Genomic DNA, 15,007 nt, shown 5'->3' on the forward strand with positions numbered 1-15,007 from the left:
CTGCTCTCCAGGTTTGGACATACACACTCCCTTACATCATGATGACTTAAGAGATACCCACAGGTAATTGTAATTATACTTATAATTATAATCCCATTTTAGCCTTACTAGGGAGAAGGACTCTGCAGCACTGCTAAAACCAAAAGTTGGCTTGAAGCAAGAGTAACTACCCTGGCCAGAGGGTCAGGGATCTGGATTCCACTCCCAGCTCTGTGTGGCCTCAGGCAAGTCACTGCTCTTACTGGTGAGCCTGTTTTATCCCCCTAACCTGGGGTTGGGTTAGTAGGTAGGACAGCTCATTACTGGAAGGAACTGAAGAACAGCCTCTGAGAGAATTGTGGGAAACACTAGGAAAGCCCCATTCTAGGAGGCTGGCTAATAACATGGCTGCTCAGAAAATGCTTGTGGGATCAATCAAGAGGTCAGCCTGACCCCCGTGACAGGCCAGGGGCAGAGTTGCGTTCATCGAGTGTTTATTAAATTAATAATAAAAATAACAGACAGCATGAATTGAGCCCATGTGATGCCCTGGACCCTGGGCTTGTCACTTTACGTGCATGAATTCATCTGCTCTTCACGACACAGGCTCATGAGGGAGGCACTATTAATAGCCCCATTTTACAGGAGAGGAAAACTGAGGCTGTGTGCCTAAGTTACCTGTGGAGCAAGTGAATGAACAAGCATCGCTTCTCCTCCCAAAGACAGTGGGGATAGAAGGGCAGATTCTGGAGTCTAGTTAAAGTTATCCTTATGTTCAGTCTAGCAGCAAGCTACCGTTCCCCTGCAGTGGGAATGGAGAGCACTACATGCAAAGGGAGGGGACACAGGGCGGTTGCCAATATCCAGACCTCCAATCTGGGGTGGCTGCTTCCTAGGTTGGCTTCCTGCCACTGAGGCTGCACTCAAGTCTTGTCTTTCATTGTAATTTTACTAGGAGCCACATCTGTCTCTCAGAAGTGGGTGCTTGGGAGTCCACTCCTGAGCCTGCTTCCCTCTGTGGCCAGGACACAGTGCAGTGTCTGTGCCACAACAGAAGTCAATAGGACTCAGAGGTACAGAATGATCCTTCCTGCCACCTCCCCTAAACAACGCACAGTGAGCTCCACAGAAATCCAACAAATACAGTGGCTCTGGGCACTGGACAACTGGATCTCAGAGAACTCAAGGGGTCTGGAAAAGCATGGGGCCAGGGTTCCTCCCCTGGAAAGAAAAGGGGGAGGGCCAGCCTTTGTGGGGCTTCTTGGGGTCCTCCCCACATCAGATGGGTGGGAACTTAGCAGGCAAGCCAGGTGCTCTAGGCCTCAGGGGCCCTGGGGGGAGGCTCTCCCTTCCCTAGGAATGGCCCACCCAGAAGCAGCCCCTCTGGGAATTTACTCAGTAGAATCACACACGACTGGGTATAAAATTGATCACGGAAGGTAGCCGGGGGCTGAGGCTTTGACTTGGCCATGGCTCAGGGCCTGGATTTTGCATTTTTTCTAAACTGTGGTAAAACATACATGATAAAATTTACCATTTCTAAAAGTACAATTCAGTAGTGTTAAGTATAGTCACATTGTTGTGTAACTAATCTCCTGAACTTTTTCATCTCGCAAAACTCAAATTCTGTGCTCATTAAACACCACCAAAATGGGTGAATTTTATGGTATGTGAATGATATCTCAATGAAGATGTTTTAAAAAATAATTTTCAACTCCCCACCCTTATGTGAAATTGTACCTATTCTGAGACACAGTTCAGAGGCTACTTCTTTCTTTTTTTTTTCTCTCTTTTTTCAGAGGCTATTTCTTGCAGGAAGTCTTATGTCTGTCCTCCACCCTACAGTGCCCCAGTCCTCAAACTGAGCACCCCCTTTGTACAAAGCACCAACCCTCCACGGCCAGCCTGGCCTGGAGACACTCGGAGTTCAGGGCACTAGCCCCCAGGCGACCTGGGGGTAGGGGGTGCTGGTGCTGGTGTGCTCCTGACTTAGGCTGGGAGGTGGGGGCCTGGACCGTGGTCCCAGCTTTTGATGGTAGGATATGTAACCTTGGGCAAAGCACTTCTCCTCTCTGGGCCTCTGGGTCCTTACCTGGTTGTAGAAGGCTTGGTGGGCCTGCCCTCCCCCAGTTTTTTCTGCAGGTGTGTGGGAGAGTCTTCATCTCCTGAACCTGGGAGGTGGGCAAGGAGGAGATTATAGGTTTCCATTTGACAGATGAGGTCACCAAGATGAGCTGATGGAAAAGGCCTGCTGAGCAAGGGGTTCCATCGTGGATCTCAGCCTGGCTAAACTGTGGCCTTTGCTCTTTACTGCTCCAGCAGGTGGGCACCTCTTGGGCACCCAGGCTCCCTCTGCAGCAGGGAAGGTGGCTGGATGGTTCCACTGGGGCGCTGAGTGGTCAACAAGGCCTAAGGCAGGGTGAGGAAGAGTCTGAAAAGGGCCCCATGTCCCCTCCCTGACTTCATCGCCAGGTTTCATTGCCCGCTCCTGATGTTCCCTCGGACCAGTTGTTCATTCAGGCAAAACTTCTGGGTGGAGATTTCACAGTGTAGTGTAGGGGGTGGAGTCCACGGGAATGAAAGGTGTTGGGGTCCAGGGTGCTAGGAAGGGGGCCCAGGACTACAAGCTGGGAACTTTTGGCAGGAATGTCAAACTCCTGGAAGTCCATCTGTGCCTTGAATACCCTGCAGCAGGGTTTTGAACAAGAGACCCCAATAGCACACCTTAGGTCCCAGAGGGGCTGGGAGTTCCATCCAGGAAGACTAGCTTGCCTGGGGTAGGGTGGCAGTACCAGGGAGCACCCCCTGCTCTGGTGCTTTGCAACTCCTAGGCTGGCCCTTTAAACCCAGACCATGATGTCACCTTAGACAGCAAGGGACAGGAGGGGGACTGCAGGCCTGAGGAAGGACTGCATTTCCCAGCAGCCTTGGGTGCACCACACCCCTCCCAGCAGGCACTGGTTCACTGCAGACTATTAACCAGTCTAGTGCCGGTTTCTACCAGGGTTTTGAAGTGTCCAGCCATTCTGGAGTGAGGGTGGGATTCCCTTGGGGGTGGAATGCCTGGGGCACAGATGGAGCAGGCCAAATCTTTGATCCCAATTTAGGATTGGGCCTCTTTCCTGCCAGAGTCCTGGCATCACCCCCAGCTTTCAGGGGCAGGCTCCTGAGTCTTCTTCTCTCCCTATACAGTCTCCCTTCCAGAACCCAGGAGCCCAGCCCCAGTTGGACCCCGTTCCACTCTGCTTCAGTCTTGTCCCCGGGTGCCCGCAGGGATCACCCCTTTGGTCAGGCAGCCGCTTTAATCGGTGAGGGGACTACATCTCCCAGCTGCCCCGGGCGGGAACTTCCTGACGCAGCCCCCCTCCCCCGCGCCCGAAACCCGCGGGGATGTGCGGGCCGACTGGGGGAGGTGACTTGATGTCATCGTGAGCAGCTGGGCGGCGGGTGCCGGTGCGCACAGAGCCGGGGCTCCCGCGGTGCCGCGCGGGTCGGGTCCCACGACTTGAGGAGAGGTCTGCGCGCTGCCCCGGCCCGCCCAGAGCCCGCCGGCGCCCGCGCCCCGACCCGAGGCTGAGTTGGGGGCATGCTCCGGCCCCCCCGGAGCCAGAGAGAGAACCCAGGAGCGCCGCCGCCCAGCGCCAGCGCCCCGAACCGAACCGCTGCGAAGGAGCCCGGAACTGCTGCCCCCCTCCCCACCGGCAGCCCCTGGAGGATCGGCCACCGAAGTCTGGGCATCTGAGAAGTGAGTGTCCCCCCATCGAGGGGCAGTATGCGATTTGGGAGCGAGGAAGGAGAAACTGAGGTGGGGGAGGGCGCCAGGTTGTAGGGGGGGTGGCATGGGGATAGAGCCCCCATTCTTGGGAAAGTCCCTGGTGACGCGGATTACTGGAGCAGAACCGGGGTCCCATTCTGTTAGGGGCAGGGATGAGGAATGGTAGCGTCTGGCTTGGGGCAGAGGCCCTATTTCCAGAGGGGTTGTTTTGGAGCCTGGGGCCTTTAGTCTGGGAGAAGGGAGCGCCGTGTCTCCTGTGGCAGAGAGCTGCACCTTTATTTAGGGTCTGTGCCAGGGTAGGAGGGAAGGACTTAGCAGCTACCCCAAATGCTGTCCTGAAAGAACTGACAGACTCTCTCTGTCTCTTTTTTGCCGACCTCTCTGCCCTGACTTTTTCAAAAGAGCCAGGGTGGGAACCCTAACTGGACTCTTCGGACCCTCAGGAAGGACGTGAAACCTGAGCCATCCTCTTCTCTATCGCGCTTGCCCCCCAGGACCAGGCAGTTGCCGAAGGCCCTGGGGGGTGGGGGGGCCAGGACTGTGGCTGTGCCCCCCCCCCTCCACTGCACAGGATGGGCCCAAGTTAGTCAGCCCAGCCTCACTCAGCGTCCTGCAGGCCCAGAGGCAACCTCAGGGGCTCTGAAGGCTTGACCCACCACCTGATCACCATGGAGACGAAGCTGCCCCCTGCGAGCACCCCCACCAGCCCCTCTTCCCCGGGGCTGTCCCCTGTGCCCCCACCCGACAAGGTGGACGGCTTCTCCCGCCGTTCCCTCCGCAGGGCCCGGCCCCGGCGGTCCCACAGCTCCTCTCAGTTCCGCTATCAGAGCAACCAGCAAGAACTCACTCCACTGCCCCTGCTCAAAGGTGAGCCCGGCTGCTGGCATACCTGAGTCCTGGAGTAGCAAGTGAGGCTTGGGGGTGGGGTAGTGAGAAGCAGCTGGCAGCTGCGATCAGATGGAGTCTGAATGGCCCTTCCAAGCGAGGGACTCCACCACCTGAGCTGACCCCCGCCCCCCAGCCCTCTCTGCTGACGCATGGCCTGACTGGCCTGTCATCCTTGGAGGTGGGGCATCTGGAGGTGGTGCCACCCTGGGGGGCAGACCAGGGCCAAGGGTGGGGCCTCCCGTCTGGGTTCCAGGAGGCCACTAGCAGCCCGGCTGCTGCCAGGGTCCTGGGGACGGTGCTTAGCATGGCTCCCTGCGGTCCCCCTATAGTCCCCCAATCTCTGGGCTACAGGGCCCAACTGGCTGAGGCAGAGGGCACCCTAGAGATCCTCGGTCCTGGCTCTTCTCTCCACTTCTGGCTCTTAGAACAGAGTGCCACCACCTATGAGTGGTGGGCAGTGGCTGTTTGGGGCACCTGTGGAAAGCCCAGGCATCCTGGATCTGTTACCATACTTTCACATCAGGCCATCATGGTCTCTGAGCTTAGGTTAGGATGAAGAGATGAAGCTCCTTTACTTCACAAGAATGGAGCATGGGGCAGAATTTGTTTGCTCTCTGCAAGGAATGGGAGATGGCACAAAAGCATGGGGTCTGGGGGCAGGGGAACCTGCCCCAGGGATTAGGAGAGCCCGCCCCTGCCCAGCGCTGTGGCTGCTGGGGCCCAAGCTCAGTCCCCTCGTTCCTCTCCAGATGTGCCAGCCTCTGAGCTGCATGAGCTGCTGAGCCGGAAGCTGGCCCAGTGTGGGGTGATGTTTGACTTCTTGGACTGTGTGGCCGACCTGAAGGGGAAGGAAGTGAAGCGGGCGGCGCTCAATGAGCTGGTGGAGTGTGTGGGGAGCACCCGGGGGGTCCTCATCGAGCCTGTCTACCCAGACATCATCCGCATGGTGAGCACCTGGCACCTGGCCTCTGGGAGAGGGCTTGGTGCGCATGGGAACCCTACTGCCTGCCTGCGGAGCCCCTGTGCAGAGAATAAACCCATACTCTTCAGCCCACATCTTCCTCCCCCCACCCGACCCCCATCCTAGCCCCACTGCTGCCCAGCACCCAGCCAGTGTAGGTCACTCAGTGCCTCCTGGGATTGTTCCACCCTGCACTTTTGCTTATACTCTCCTGAGGCCTGGCGTGGACTCCCCCCACGTTCCTTATCGCCGTGGGCTGGCTCGGGTGCTGCCTCTTCCATGAAGCCTTTCTTAATGCCCAAGCTAGAAATCTCCCGTTTGCTGCTTAGAATGTCCGTATAACTTATTGCTTTCCATCTTGTCTTCCCTGCTGGACTGCGCCTGATCGAGGACAGGGATGGGTTTCATTCACTCTGGGTCCCCAAGCCCTGGCTCAGGTCTTCCGTGAACTAGATGTTCAGGTGATGACTGCCAAGCAGTGAGTTGCTTGCTGAGGCAGGTGTTCAAGCTCATTAAACTGTGGATGAGGGATGTCCTCATTTCTGCCTTGGAGGGTTCTTCCTTAAAGAACCCTGACTCTGCCCTCTCAGATCTCAGTGAATATCTTCCGGACGCTGCCGCCCAGTGAGAACCCTGAATTCGACCCTGAAGAGGATGAGCCCAACCTTGAGCCTTCGTGGCCGCACCTTCAGGTATGCGGGCTGGGGAAGACAGGGGATCTGAGTTTCAGAAGAGATCCGAGGAGAGGGTAGGGGGTCTTCTTAGGTTCTGGACTGTTGGATGAGGGCCACAGGGCAGGATGAGGGGGAGGCTGTTCCTGAACTCACCTTTTCATCTGTCCCCTTCTCCAGCTGGTATATGAGTTTTTCCTGCGTTTCTTGGAGAGCCCAGACTTCCAGCCCTCCGTGGCCAAGAGATATGTGGATCAAAAGTTTGTCCTGATGGTGACGTGGGGAGCCCAGGCCGGGTGGTGTCATGGAGCAAGGGCAGGTTCTCTGAGGGGCATGGGGATGGGACAGAAGCAACCTGGCTTGGCCTCTTTCCTAACCCCTGATCCGGGGTCCCACAGCTCCTGGAGCTATTTGACAGCGAGGACCCGCGGGAGCGTGAGTACCTCAAGACCATCTTGCACCGGGTCTATGGCAAATTCCTGGGGCTCCGGGCCTACATCCGCAAACAGTGCAGCCATATCTTCCTCCGGTGGGTGCCTGCTGCCTGCCCAGCTGAGACCTGGGGAGGGAGGGAGAAAGCTGTGGGGAGAAGACGGAGGCAAAGGCTTCCGATCTGGGGGACCCTGTGGAACCATGGTTTACTGAGTTTTTCCTTGGCAACATATTACATAATATTGCTTATACACATCCTGTGAGATCAGTAGAGAAAGGGTATTTATTTCCATTTTACGGATGAGGAAATAGAGGCTGAGAGATGAAGTCGTTTGCAGGGACCAGGTCAGCTCAGGGCACCTAGGATCTAAATCTTTTGATCCTTGTCATACCAGTCCATAAGGACCTAAAGAAAGAGATTCTTTTCTGCAAATATGTATGGAGCACCAATGCCTACTGGGCATCAGAGACTCATATCACCTTGTAGTTGAAACTGGCTCTTGAGCTAGATGGCCTATGTTTGAGTTTGGTTCAAATATTTGGGCAAATTATTTAAGCTCTCTCCTAGTTTCCTCATGTCTAGAATGGGAATGATAGCTAAACTAACACACAGAAGACAGTCATCAGGATGAAATGAGGCAATGCCTTCAGAGCACTCAGTATAGCTCCTGGACAAAGGCCGGAACTCTGAAACATTAGCTCTTATCGTTATTAGCTTACAAAATAGGTGAGGCATGATCCCTGTCCTCCAGGAGCTCAGTGTATTAGATCCCCTGCTTATTAACTTTGGGACGAGTTTCGTTGATCTGCTGAACCTTGATTTTGTCATCTATATAATGGATCTAATAAGCTCTACCTCCTGGGATAATTTTGAGAAGTACGTAACACAGAATAGACACTCTAAGTGTTTGTCATTCTTTTGGTTGATTGGTATGAAGAGCGAAGGACTCAAGCTAGGTGCCTGTGATGGGGACCAGGTAATGAGGGTCAGGGTCTGGGGGAGGAAGAGAGTTGGAATGCTTCACAGAAGAGAGGTTTGAGCTGGGACCCAGAGGGGCACTGGTGGCTGGGCTGAGAAAGGTGATACAGAAGTGGGTATGGATCTCAGTGGGGCCTGGTTTGGGGTTTTGGGAAGGCAGCACAGCCTCTGGGTTGGGAGAGAGCTGGACTGATGTGCAGGGTGGGGGTGGGCAGGCAGGATGGCTGAGAGGAGGACTGGGCCTGCTCCAATTGCCTTGAGCCCTTCTGCATCCTTCTCTTCCTCTCAAAGGTTCATCTATGAACTCGAGCACTTCAATGGCGTGGCTGAGCTGCTGGAGATCTTAGGAAGGTGACTCTCTCTGGGCCTCAGCTGGAGCATCAGGATTCTGGGAGGAGGGACTGAGGCCCAGTCATCCCAACCCTCCTCATCTCTTCTGCCCCCTCCTCAGCATCATCAATGGCTTTGCACTGCCCCTGAAGACTGAACACAAGCAGTTCCTGGTTCGAGTCCTGATTCCCCTGCACTCTGTCAAGTCACTATCTGTCTTTCATGCCCAGGTAAGGCCCAGGCCCAGCCCTGCCACAGTAGAGAGATCCTGACAGAGTCAGGGCAGCCACCTGGGCCTGCAGGGCTGACCCTGACACTCTGACTTCAGCCACACTAAAGCGTGGACTCATGGGATCCTCTCTCAGCTTTTTCTTGACTAATTCTGTTCCGTCCACCTTAGGGAATCCCCATAACCCGTTAAGGCCAATCTCAGGCATCAGCTCTCTGAAGACTTCCCAGCCCCCTCCCTCTCGACCTACCTGGGCAGGATTAAGCTCTCCTCCTTCTCTATTCCCATAGATCATAATACAGATTCTGATTATGGACCCTTTTGTGAAATTTATAAGGACGAGTTGGCCGAGGTCCTTATTGTGAGGTCACTGTTGTGTCCCCGCACACCAAGCACAGTGCCTGGTGCATCCTAGGTGGTCAGTAACTGCTTCGCAAATGACAGAATAGACAGTAAATGAGCAAATGTCTGGCATCCTGTCCTGGTCCCCTCCTGACCCGTCCTTTCTCTGCCTACTCTCCCCTCCCCCACCCCCGTCCCCCTGCAGCTGGCGTACTGTGTGGTACAGTTCCTGGAGAAGGATGCCACCTTGACTGAGCATGTGAGTACCCCTGGGGGGAGAGGGAAGCCCCACCCCTGAAGGTCTGACTCCTTTCTGCCTCAATCCCACAGGTGATCCGGGGGCTGCTCAAATACTGGCCCAAAACCTGTACGCAGAAAGAGGTATGAAGAAGGGCTTTGATGTCCACCACAGGGAGGTTGGGTGGGCTCAGCTTCTAGAGGGCAGTCAGGTGTGTGTTGGGGGAGATAGGAACTGCTTCTCCCTGTGTCCCTACCCCCACCCCAGGTGATGTTTCTGGGGGAGATGGAAGAGATTCTGGATGTCATTGAGCCCTCCCAGTTTGTGAAGATCCAGGAGCCCCTCTTCAAGCAGGTGGCTCGCTGTGTGTCCAGCCCCCATTTCCAGGTATGGGGTGGGGATGGGTGGGGTGAGAGCCAGGGTATGGACTGGTAAGGTTGGCAAGTTGACTTAATACAGCTTCCTCTGCCCTCAGTTTCTCCTCTGGACCTTCCTGGGTCTAATAATGGGGAGATGCTGGACTTAGGGTCCAGAGATGTAGGGGCAAGCCCCGGATCCGCCTCCCACTGGCTGAGGAGCCTTGAGCAAATCACTTCACCACTCTGAGTTGGATTAAGCTTCCTTATCTGTAGAATGGGCCAACAGGGTGGTAATGAGAACTGAAGAGATGGTAGCTTAAACACACTTCATAAACGGAAATGGACACCTAGCAAATGTCCATTAATGGGACGGATGTTTGTCATCACTTTTCCCCTTTCTTGGTGGCCTTAGATTTCATTAGCCCCACTTCAGAGCCCAGCGAGGCTTCCCCACACATTCCAGTCTGGCTGTAACTGGTGTTCTCCTACCTGTGTGTGCAGACTTTCATTTTTATGAGCCATAACCTGGTGGTTGTCAGTTTTTCCTCACAGTGTCTCTGGCACTTCAGTTTACTAAATACTTCATTTGATTCTTACAACAGCCATATGGAGGTAGCTATTATTAGTCCCACTTTACATATTTGAAAACTGAGGCTGAAGGGTTAAATGCCTGGCCCAAAGTCATGTGGCCAGTGTGTAGTGGAGCCAGGATTCACCTCTGAGCGTTGGACTCCTAATCCAGTGTTCTTTTCACCTCACCAGTGGGTCAGATGAGCCCTGAAGGTGGGTGTGTGGAGGGTAGGGCGCCCTGGGTTTTGGGTTGGGGATGGATACCAGGCCTTCCACATGCAGAGAAGCCACTGCCAAGCACTTACTCTGCCATCTTGCTGCCCTAGGTTGCAGAGCGGGCTCTGTATTTCTGGAACAATGAGTATATCCTGAGCCTCATTGAGGACAACTGCCACACTGTGCTGCCTGCTGTGTTTGGGACCCTCTACCAAGTCTCCAAGGAGCACTGGAATCAGTGAGTGCCCAGACCTTGACCTATCCCACAGAAGCTGGGGCAGGGCTGGCCAGTCCAGAACTGGGGTTACTCCTAGCTGGAGAGGATCAGGGGAGGCATCCAAAGATGGTGGAGGGGTGGTGAAAGGGGCAGGCAGAGGGCAGTGCTTGTGGTGATCAGGGCTCCACGCTGTGTTTGGGACACAGGGATAGGCAGAGTGCTGGAGAGGGGGGTGGGACCCAACTGAAATTGCTCTCATCTCTCACCCCTCCCTTGACCCTGCCAAGAACCATTGTGTCTCTGATCTACAATGTGCTCAAGACCTTCATGGAGATGAATGGGAAGCTGTTTGATGAGCTCACAGCCTCCTACAAGCTGGAAAAGCAGCAGTGAGTGCTGGGAGGCTGGACATGGAGGGAGAGGGAAGAAAAGCAGAAAGGAACCAGTTCCTAATGGTTGGAAGGAACCTAAGAGGACAACCCACATCCCATCTGATCAGATGTTTAAAGTCTCTCCCTATGTTCTTGCCAAGTGCTGGGCCCTCCATGCCCAGTTATCCCCTGCATCCTCCAGTTATCCTCCCAGGTGCTCTTCCAGGTGTGGAGCTTCCTGTCCTTCGGCTGGGGCCTCTCAGGGCCAGGCTGATCCATCTGCTCTGTGACCACAGGCTGGAACCAGTCTCTCCTTAGTGCTTTCTCCCCTAAGTGGAGTCTCTTTGCAGGTGGGGTGGTGGTGAGGGAGGCTGGATTGCAGATGGGGCCCCAGGTAGGGGAACTGCCTCACCCTCTCTACCCAGGGAGCAGCAGAAGGCCCGGGAACGTCAAGAGCTGTGGCAAGGCCTGGAGGAGCTACGGCTACGCCGGTTACAGGGGACCCAGGGGGCCAAAGAGGCCCCGCTCCAGCGGCTTACACCCCAGGTGGCCACCAGTGGAGGTCAGAGCTAAAGATCCCCAGAAGGGGAGGAGCTAAACCCAGAGCTATCAGTCCCTCCATCCTCCCTCCTGCCCAGGGGCCCAGAGAGATACACACCTACTCCTGGCCTTGCCAGAGGGGGCTCGGAGGACTCCCTGCCTGGCCCAGTTTCTACTGGGGGGAGAGGAGGAGAGATGGTGGTCCTGGCAACAGAACTCTCAGGCCCTCCTGGCAGGACTTGGCCAGGGCAAGCTTGACCAGGAAGCTGCCATCGGGGATCTGCCTCTGCCCCACAAAGCTGGGCTCCAGACTGCAGGCAGGCTCCCACCCTGCTCCCAGCCTAGGGCAAGGGGACTCGTCCCCTCACCTGCCCCACCTTGTGCCAGCGCAAGGTCCTTCCTCACCCCACCATGGGATCCATGGTCTATTTATTCTCCCCCAGCTCACCTGCAACACAGACATTATCCTGCGCCTGGGGCACCCTCCTTCCTTCCTCTCCCTTGCCCTGTATATCCTTGTCCTCTTTTTATTTATTGGGCAGGGGGAGGGGTGAGGGCACAGGCAGAAGATTCCCTATGTCCTGGGGCAAGGGGGGGTGGTCACAGTAACCATGGTCTGTTCCCCTTTCCCTGGCTGGGGGTAGATTTAATAAAGAGAGAAACTCATCATCTGCTTGCTTTATTTAGGGGTAGGGCCAAAGAGGGAGGTGAAATGCTGAAGGACTGGTTAGGAAGCCAGGCAGAGGTGAGCAAGACGCAGAAACCCCTCTTTCTCAGAGGGCTGGCGCTGTTGTCCTCACTGAGGTTCAGGATATATAGGATATACTCCAACTTTAAACCCTCTGACCAAGGGGAGGGTGTGGGGGGAAGGATGGGCTAGTAGCGCGAGAGGCGACACATGTCACACTGGCAGGCCCTGGCTGTGAAGATCTCCAGCTCCTCCCTTCGGTCCCCCCCACAATGCAGCTGCACCTTCACCTGTGGGAGAGGTGGGTGTCTGTTCCAGTCCCCTTCCTCAGGCCATCTTAGATCCCCATCTCCTCTGTCTCTCCTACCCCCAACAAGCCCCCACCAAACTGGGCCCCCTCACCTTCCTCAGGCTGCTGATGGTGCAGCACTGAGAGACAGAGGTGATGTTATGTTGATAGCCACTGGCCACCAGCACAGAGTAACGGGAAGGGAAGGCGCTGGACTCGCAGTAGCCCACACAGGCGTGTGCCACGTGGGAGCCCTGGCAGGTGCCTTGGCGGTCACTTCGCACTGTCACGTTGAAGGCTAGAAGGAGACAGATGAGCAATAGATGGTGCCTTGGCAAAGGCTCACCCAGCTCCTGTTGTCAAAGCTTCACTGGGTCCCTCAAAGGTGCTGCCTGCCCCTTGGTCCAATCCATCAGCTCTTTGCTCCCACCCAGCTCTCTGCTCCCAGGGTTACTTACGGTGCAAGTGGCAGCCTGGGATGGCTGCCTGTCGACCCTGGCCGTCAATGACCACCAGGACCAGCAGGCAGAGGAGCAGGGTTTGGGGGGACGCCATGGGCATCTGAAACACAGTGGGTAGATAGATGTCTCTAGATGGGTGTGCAGGTAGAGGGGGAGTTCTTTTAACACTGCATGCCTCCAGGTAAATGAGCCAGGGCTAGGTTGGTCTGTCTGACTGGGGTGAGGCATGCCTGTGAGGGTGGATGTGCATGTCTGCTTGTGTCTCTCCAGATAGGTGTGGGTGTGGGCAGCTGCCTCAGTGTGACTTGTGTGTCAGCCCACCTCAGTGATTCTCCTCCAGAATTTCCTCCATCATCTGGAGCACGAACCTCTGCCTCCCTCCATCTGCCCCATCTTGGCCTCCAGGACCCTTATCTGCAGTCCCCAGGCCCTCCCAGGGCTCTTCCTGCCTCGGTGAGCTCACCACTTCCAAGATCCAGGAGCTGAGTGGCTTGTTGAGTTGCTCCTCTTGCCTCCTGCTGGTCTCCACACAGAGCTGGCTCTCCGGGTTTTTATTCGCCATCATTCTGGAGCCACGCCTTCTTGGAGATCAGCTTTCAGGCTTGCCTCTCTGCCTGAAGCCTGAAGCCAAACCACCTGGGAGATCCTGCTTTTCTCTGAGGTGTGGTCCTCAGAGGGCAATTTCTGCTTCCCTTGTGTCCAAAAGCTGCCTGTGGCCCAGGGCTGGGGAAGTGAGGTGTAGAGAAAAGCCCAGGAGCTGGTGGAATGGGCAGCGTGTGTGCAGTTGGGGAGAGAGGGCTCTGACTGGGCTGAGTTGTGGCCACCTGGGTTCTCTTCTTTGCTATGTGGCCTTGGGCAGGACACTTCTGTTTAGGGCCTTGCCAGCCCAACCTTAAAACTATTACACTCAGCCCTGTCAGTCTCTTTTATCCACTGCAAAGGAAAGGGTGGAGAGGAGATTCTTATGGACAATGGAAATGATATCAGTGGGGGTCTCCTGAGATGTGCTTGGTGGCAGAGCTAGGGGAGAGTGGGCGGGTGAGGAGTAGGGGGGGGCGGTTCTAAGTCCATTTCAGAGCTTCGATTTCACTGTCAAGTGGATGACTTCTCATTTTTGGGGTCAGCTACAGAGTGGGGCTCCCCTTAGTCCCTGGAGAACAGGGACCTGACTCCTGGAAGTGCCTGAAGCTATCAACCCCAGCAAATCTTATCATTTAGTCCAGCCCTGGCTCTGATTTTACAGGTGAAGCAACTAAGGCTCAGAGAAGGAAAGTTACTGAAGGTCACACAGCTAATTCATGCAGGGGTGATTTGAAACCCAAATCTCCTGTTGTTCATGCATGGTGCTAAACTACACTTGGGGCAAGAATGTGGCAAGTTAGAAAAAGACCCCTAGTCAGCAGGAGCCACAGAGGCTGGGGCAGCGTAGAGATCAGAAAGCAGCCTGTGGTGATTGTGGCCCCACGCACCCCACGGCTACTGCCTCACTGACCTGCTCAGAGAGGCAGAGCCAGCCATGCAGACTGCCAGAGCTGGAAGGCATTGAGAGCTCATCAAATCCTACCCCTTCATTTTCCAGATGAGAAAATAAGAACCAGAAAGGAAAGTGACTTTGCCAAGGCTTCATTATAAGCTTGTAAGTCAGAATGGCACGCAGATCTCCAGATTCTAGAGCTATGCCTCTGAACAGCTTTGTAAAGCTGGCTGTGTTTGGGACAGCAGGGCAGAGGCTGTAAACACAACTTGTCCCTAGTCCTCCAGTCCTCACACACGCCCACTTCCCCTTTGGCCCTCCTCCCCTTGGGTACCAGGCCTTCAGCAGCCCACCTCTTCTTTCCTCCCCACCCAAGGGAAAGGCGTCAGAACAAAGGGTCTCTCCGACTTTAGCGGTCCAGCCCCAACTTTCCCACTCACCATGAGAAACTTCCAGCATCTGACAGATAATCAGCTCTGTTTAAAGACTAGGGATGACAAAGTCTCATTACCTTACAAGGTGGCCCATTCTAATACCAGACATCTCTACAGTTAAAAAATGATTCCTTGGGACTTCCCTGGTGGTGCAGTGGTTAAGAATCCACCTGCCAATGCAGGGGACATGAGATCGACCCCTGATCCAGGAAGATCCCACATGCCACGGAGCAACAAAGCCCGTGCGCTACAACTACTGAGCCTGCGCTCTAGAGCCTGCAAGCCACAACTATTGAGCCCTCGTGCTGCAACTACTGAAGACTGTGTGCCCTAGAGCCCATGCTCCACAACAAGAGAAGCCACCGCAATGAGAAGCCCATGCATCTCAGTGAAGAGTAGCCCCTGCTCACTGCAACTAGAGAAAGCCTGCACAGCAACAAAGACCCAACGTAGCCAAAAAAATAATAAATAAATAAATAAATAAAGTTCTCTTAAAAAAAAAAAAAAAGATTCCTTTGGCCCTAACCTACACTGACCTCAAGTTAATCCAAAAAACTAATCTGC

General features: G+C 55.0%; 2 protein-coding genes across 3 annotated transcripts; one reads left to right on the forward strand and one right to left on the reverse strand.

The window, feature by feature from the left end:
• The first annotated feature begins 3,059 nt into the window (after positions 1–3,059).
• PPP2R5B (protein phosphatase 2 regulatory subunit B'beta) lies at positions 3,060–11,763 on the forward strand. 2 transcript variants are annotated; one of them, XM_057728582.1, is made up of 14 exons: positions 3,060–3,724; positions 4,157–4,621; positions 5,392–5,588; positions 6,194–6,295; positions 6,455–6,547; positions 6,673–6,803; positions 7,977–8,036; positions 8,137–8,245; positions 8,792–8,845; positions 8,917–8,967; positions 9,092–9,211; positions 10,080–10,207; positions 10,474–10,575; positions 10,983–11,763. In XM_057728582.1, exons 2-14 carry the CDS (start codon positions 4,423–4,425, stop codon positions 11,128–11,130), a joined length of 1,494 nt encoding a protein of 497 aa, XP_057584565.1. In that variant the 5' UTR covers positions 3,060–3,724; positions 4,157–4,422; the 3' UTR covers positions 11,131–11,763. The 2 variants fall into 2 exon arrangements, with proteins under 2 accessions (XP_057584565.1, XP_057584566.1); XM_057728583.1 differs by having other exon boundaries at positions 4,163–4,621.
• Positions 11,764–11,973: 210 nt separating this feature from the next.
• On the reverse strand, positions 11,974–13,100 carry GPHA2 (glycoprotein hormone subunit alpha 2). The gene is made up of 4 exons (XM_057730019.1): positions 12,999–13,100; positions 12,533–12,635; positions 12,188–12,372; positions 11,974–12,075 (listed from the first exon to the last, which is right to left on the reverse strand). Exons 1-4 carry the CDS (start codon positions 13,098–13,100, stop codon positions 11,974–11,976), a joined length of 492 nt encoding a protein of 163 aa, XP_057586002.1.
• Positions 13,101–15,007: the final 1,907 nt, after the last annotated feature.

Source organism: Hippopotamus amphibius, chromosome 3 (assembly GCF_030028045.1).
Source record: "Hippopotamus amphibius kiboko isolate mHipAmp2 chromosome 3, mHipAmp2.hap2, whole genome shotgun sequence".
Classification (NCBI taxonomy): Eukaryota; Metazoa; Chordata; class Mammalia; order Artiodactyla; family Hippopotamidae; genus Hippopotamus; species Hippopotamus amphibius.

Excerpts from the sequence above, each read along its gene's own strand:
- GPHA2 (XM_057730019.1), bottom strand. The coding sequence starts at position 13,100 with ATGATGGCGAATAAAAACCCGGAGAGCCAGCTCTGTGTGGAGACCAGC. Across the intron at positions 12,373-12,532 it reads CCCAGGCTGCCACTTGCACC|CCTTCAACGTGACAGTGCGA; the intron begins GTAAGTAACCCT and ends GTCTCCTTCTAG. Across the intron at positions 12,076-12,187 it reads CCATCAGCAGCCTGAGGAAG|GTGAAGGTGCAGCTGCATTG; the intron begins GTGAGGGGGCCC and ends CCTCTCCCACAG.
- PPP2R5B (XM_057728582.1), top strand. The coding sequence starts at position 4,423 with ATGGAGACGAAGCTGCCCCCTGCGAGCACCCCCACCAGCCCCTCTTCC. Across the intron at positions 6,548-6,672 it reads ATCAAAAGTTTGTCCTGATG|CTCCTGGAGCTATTTGACAG; the intron begins GTGACGTGGGGA and ends GGGGTCCCACAG. Across the intron at positions 9,212-10,079 it reads TGTCCAGCCCCCATTTCCAG|GTTGCAGAGCGGGCTCTGTA; the intron begins GTATGGGGTGGG and ends TTGCTGCCCTAG.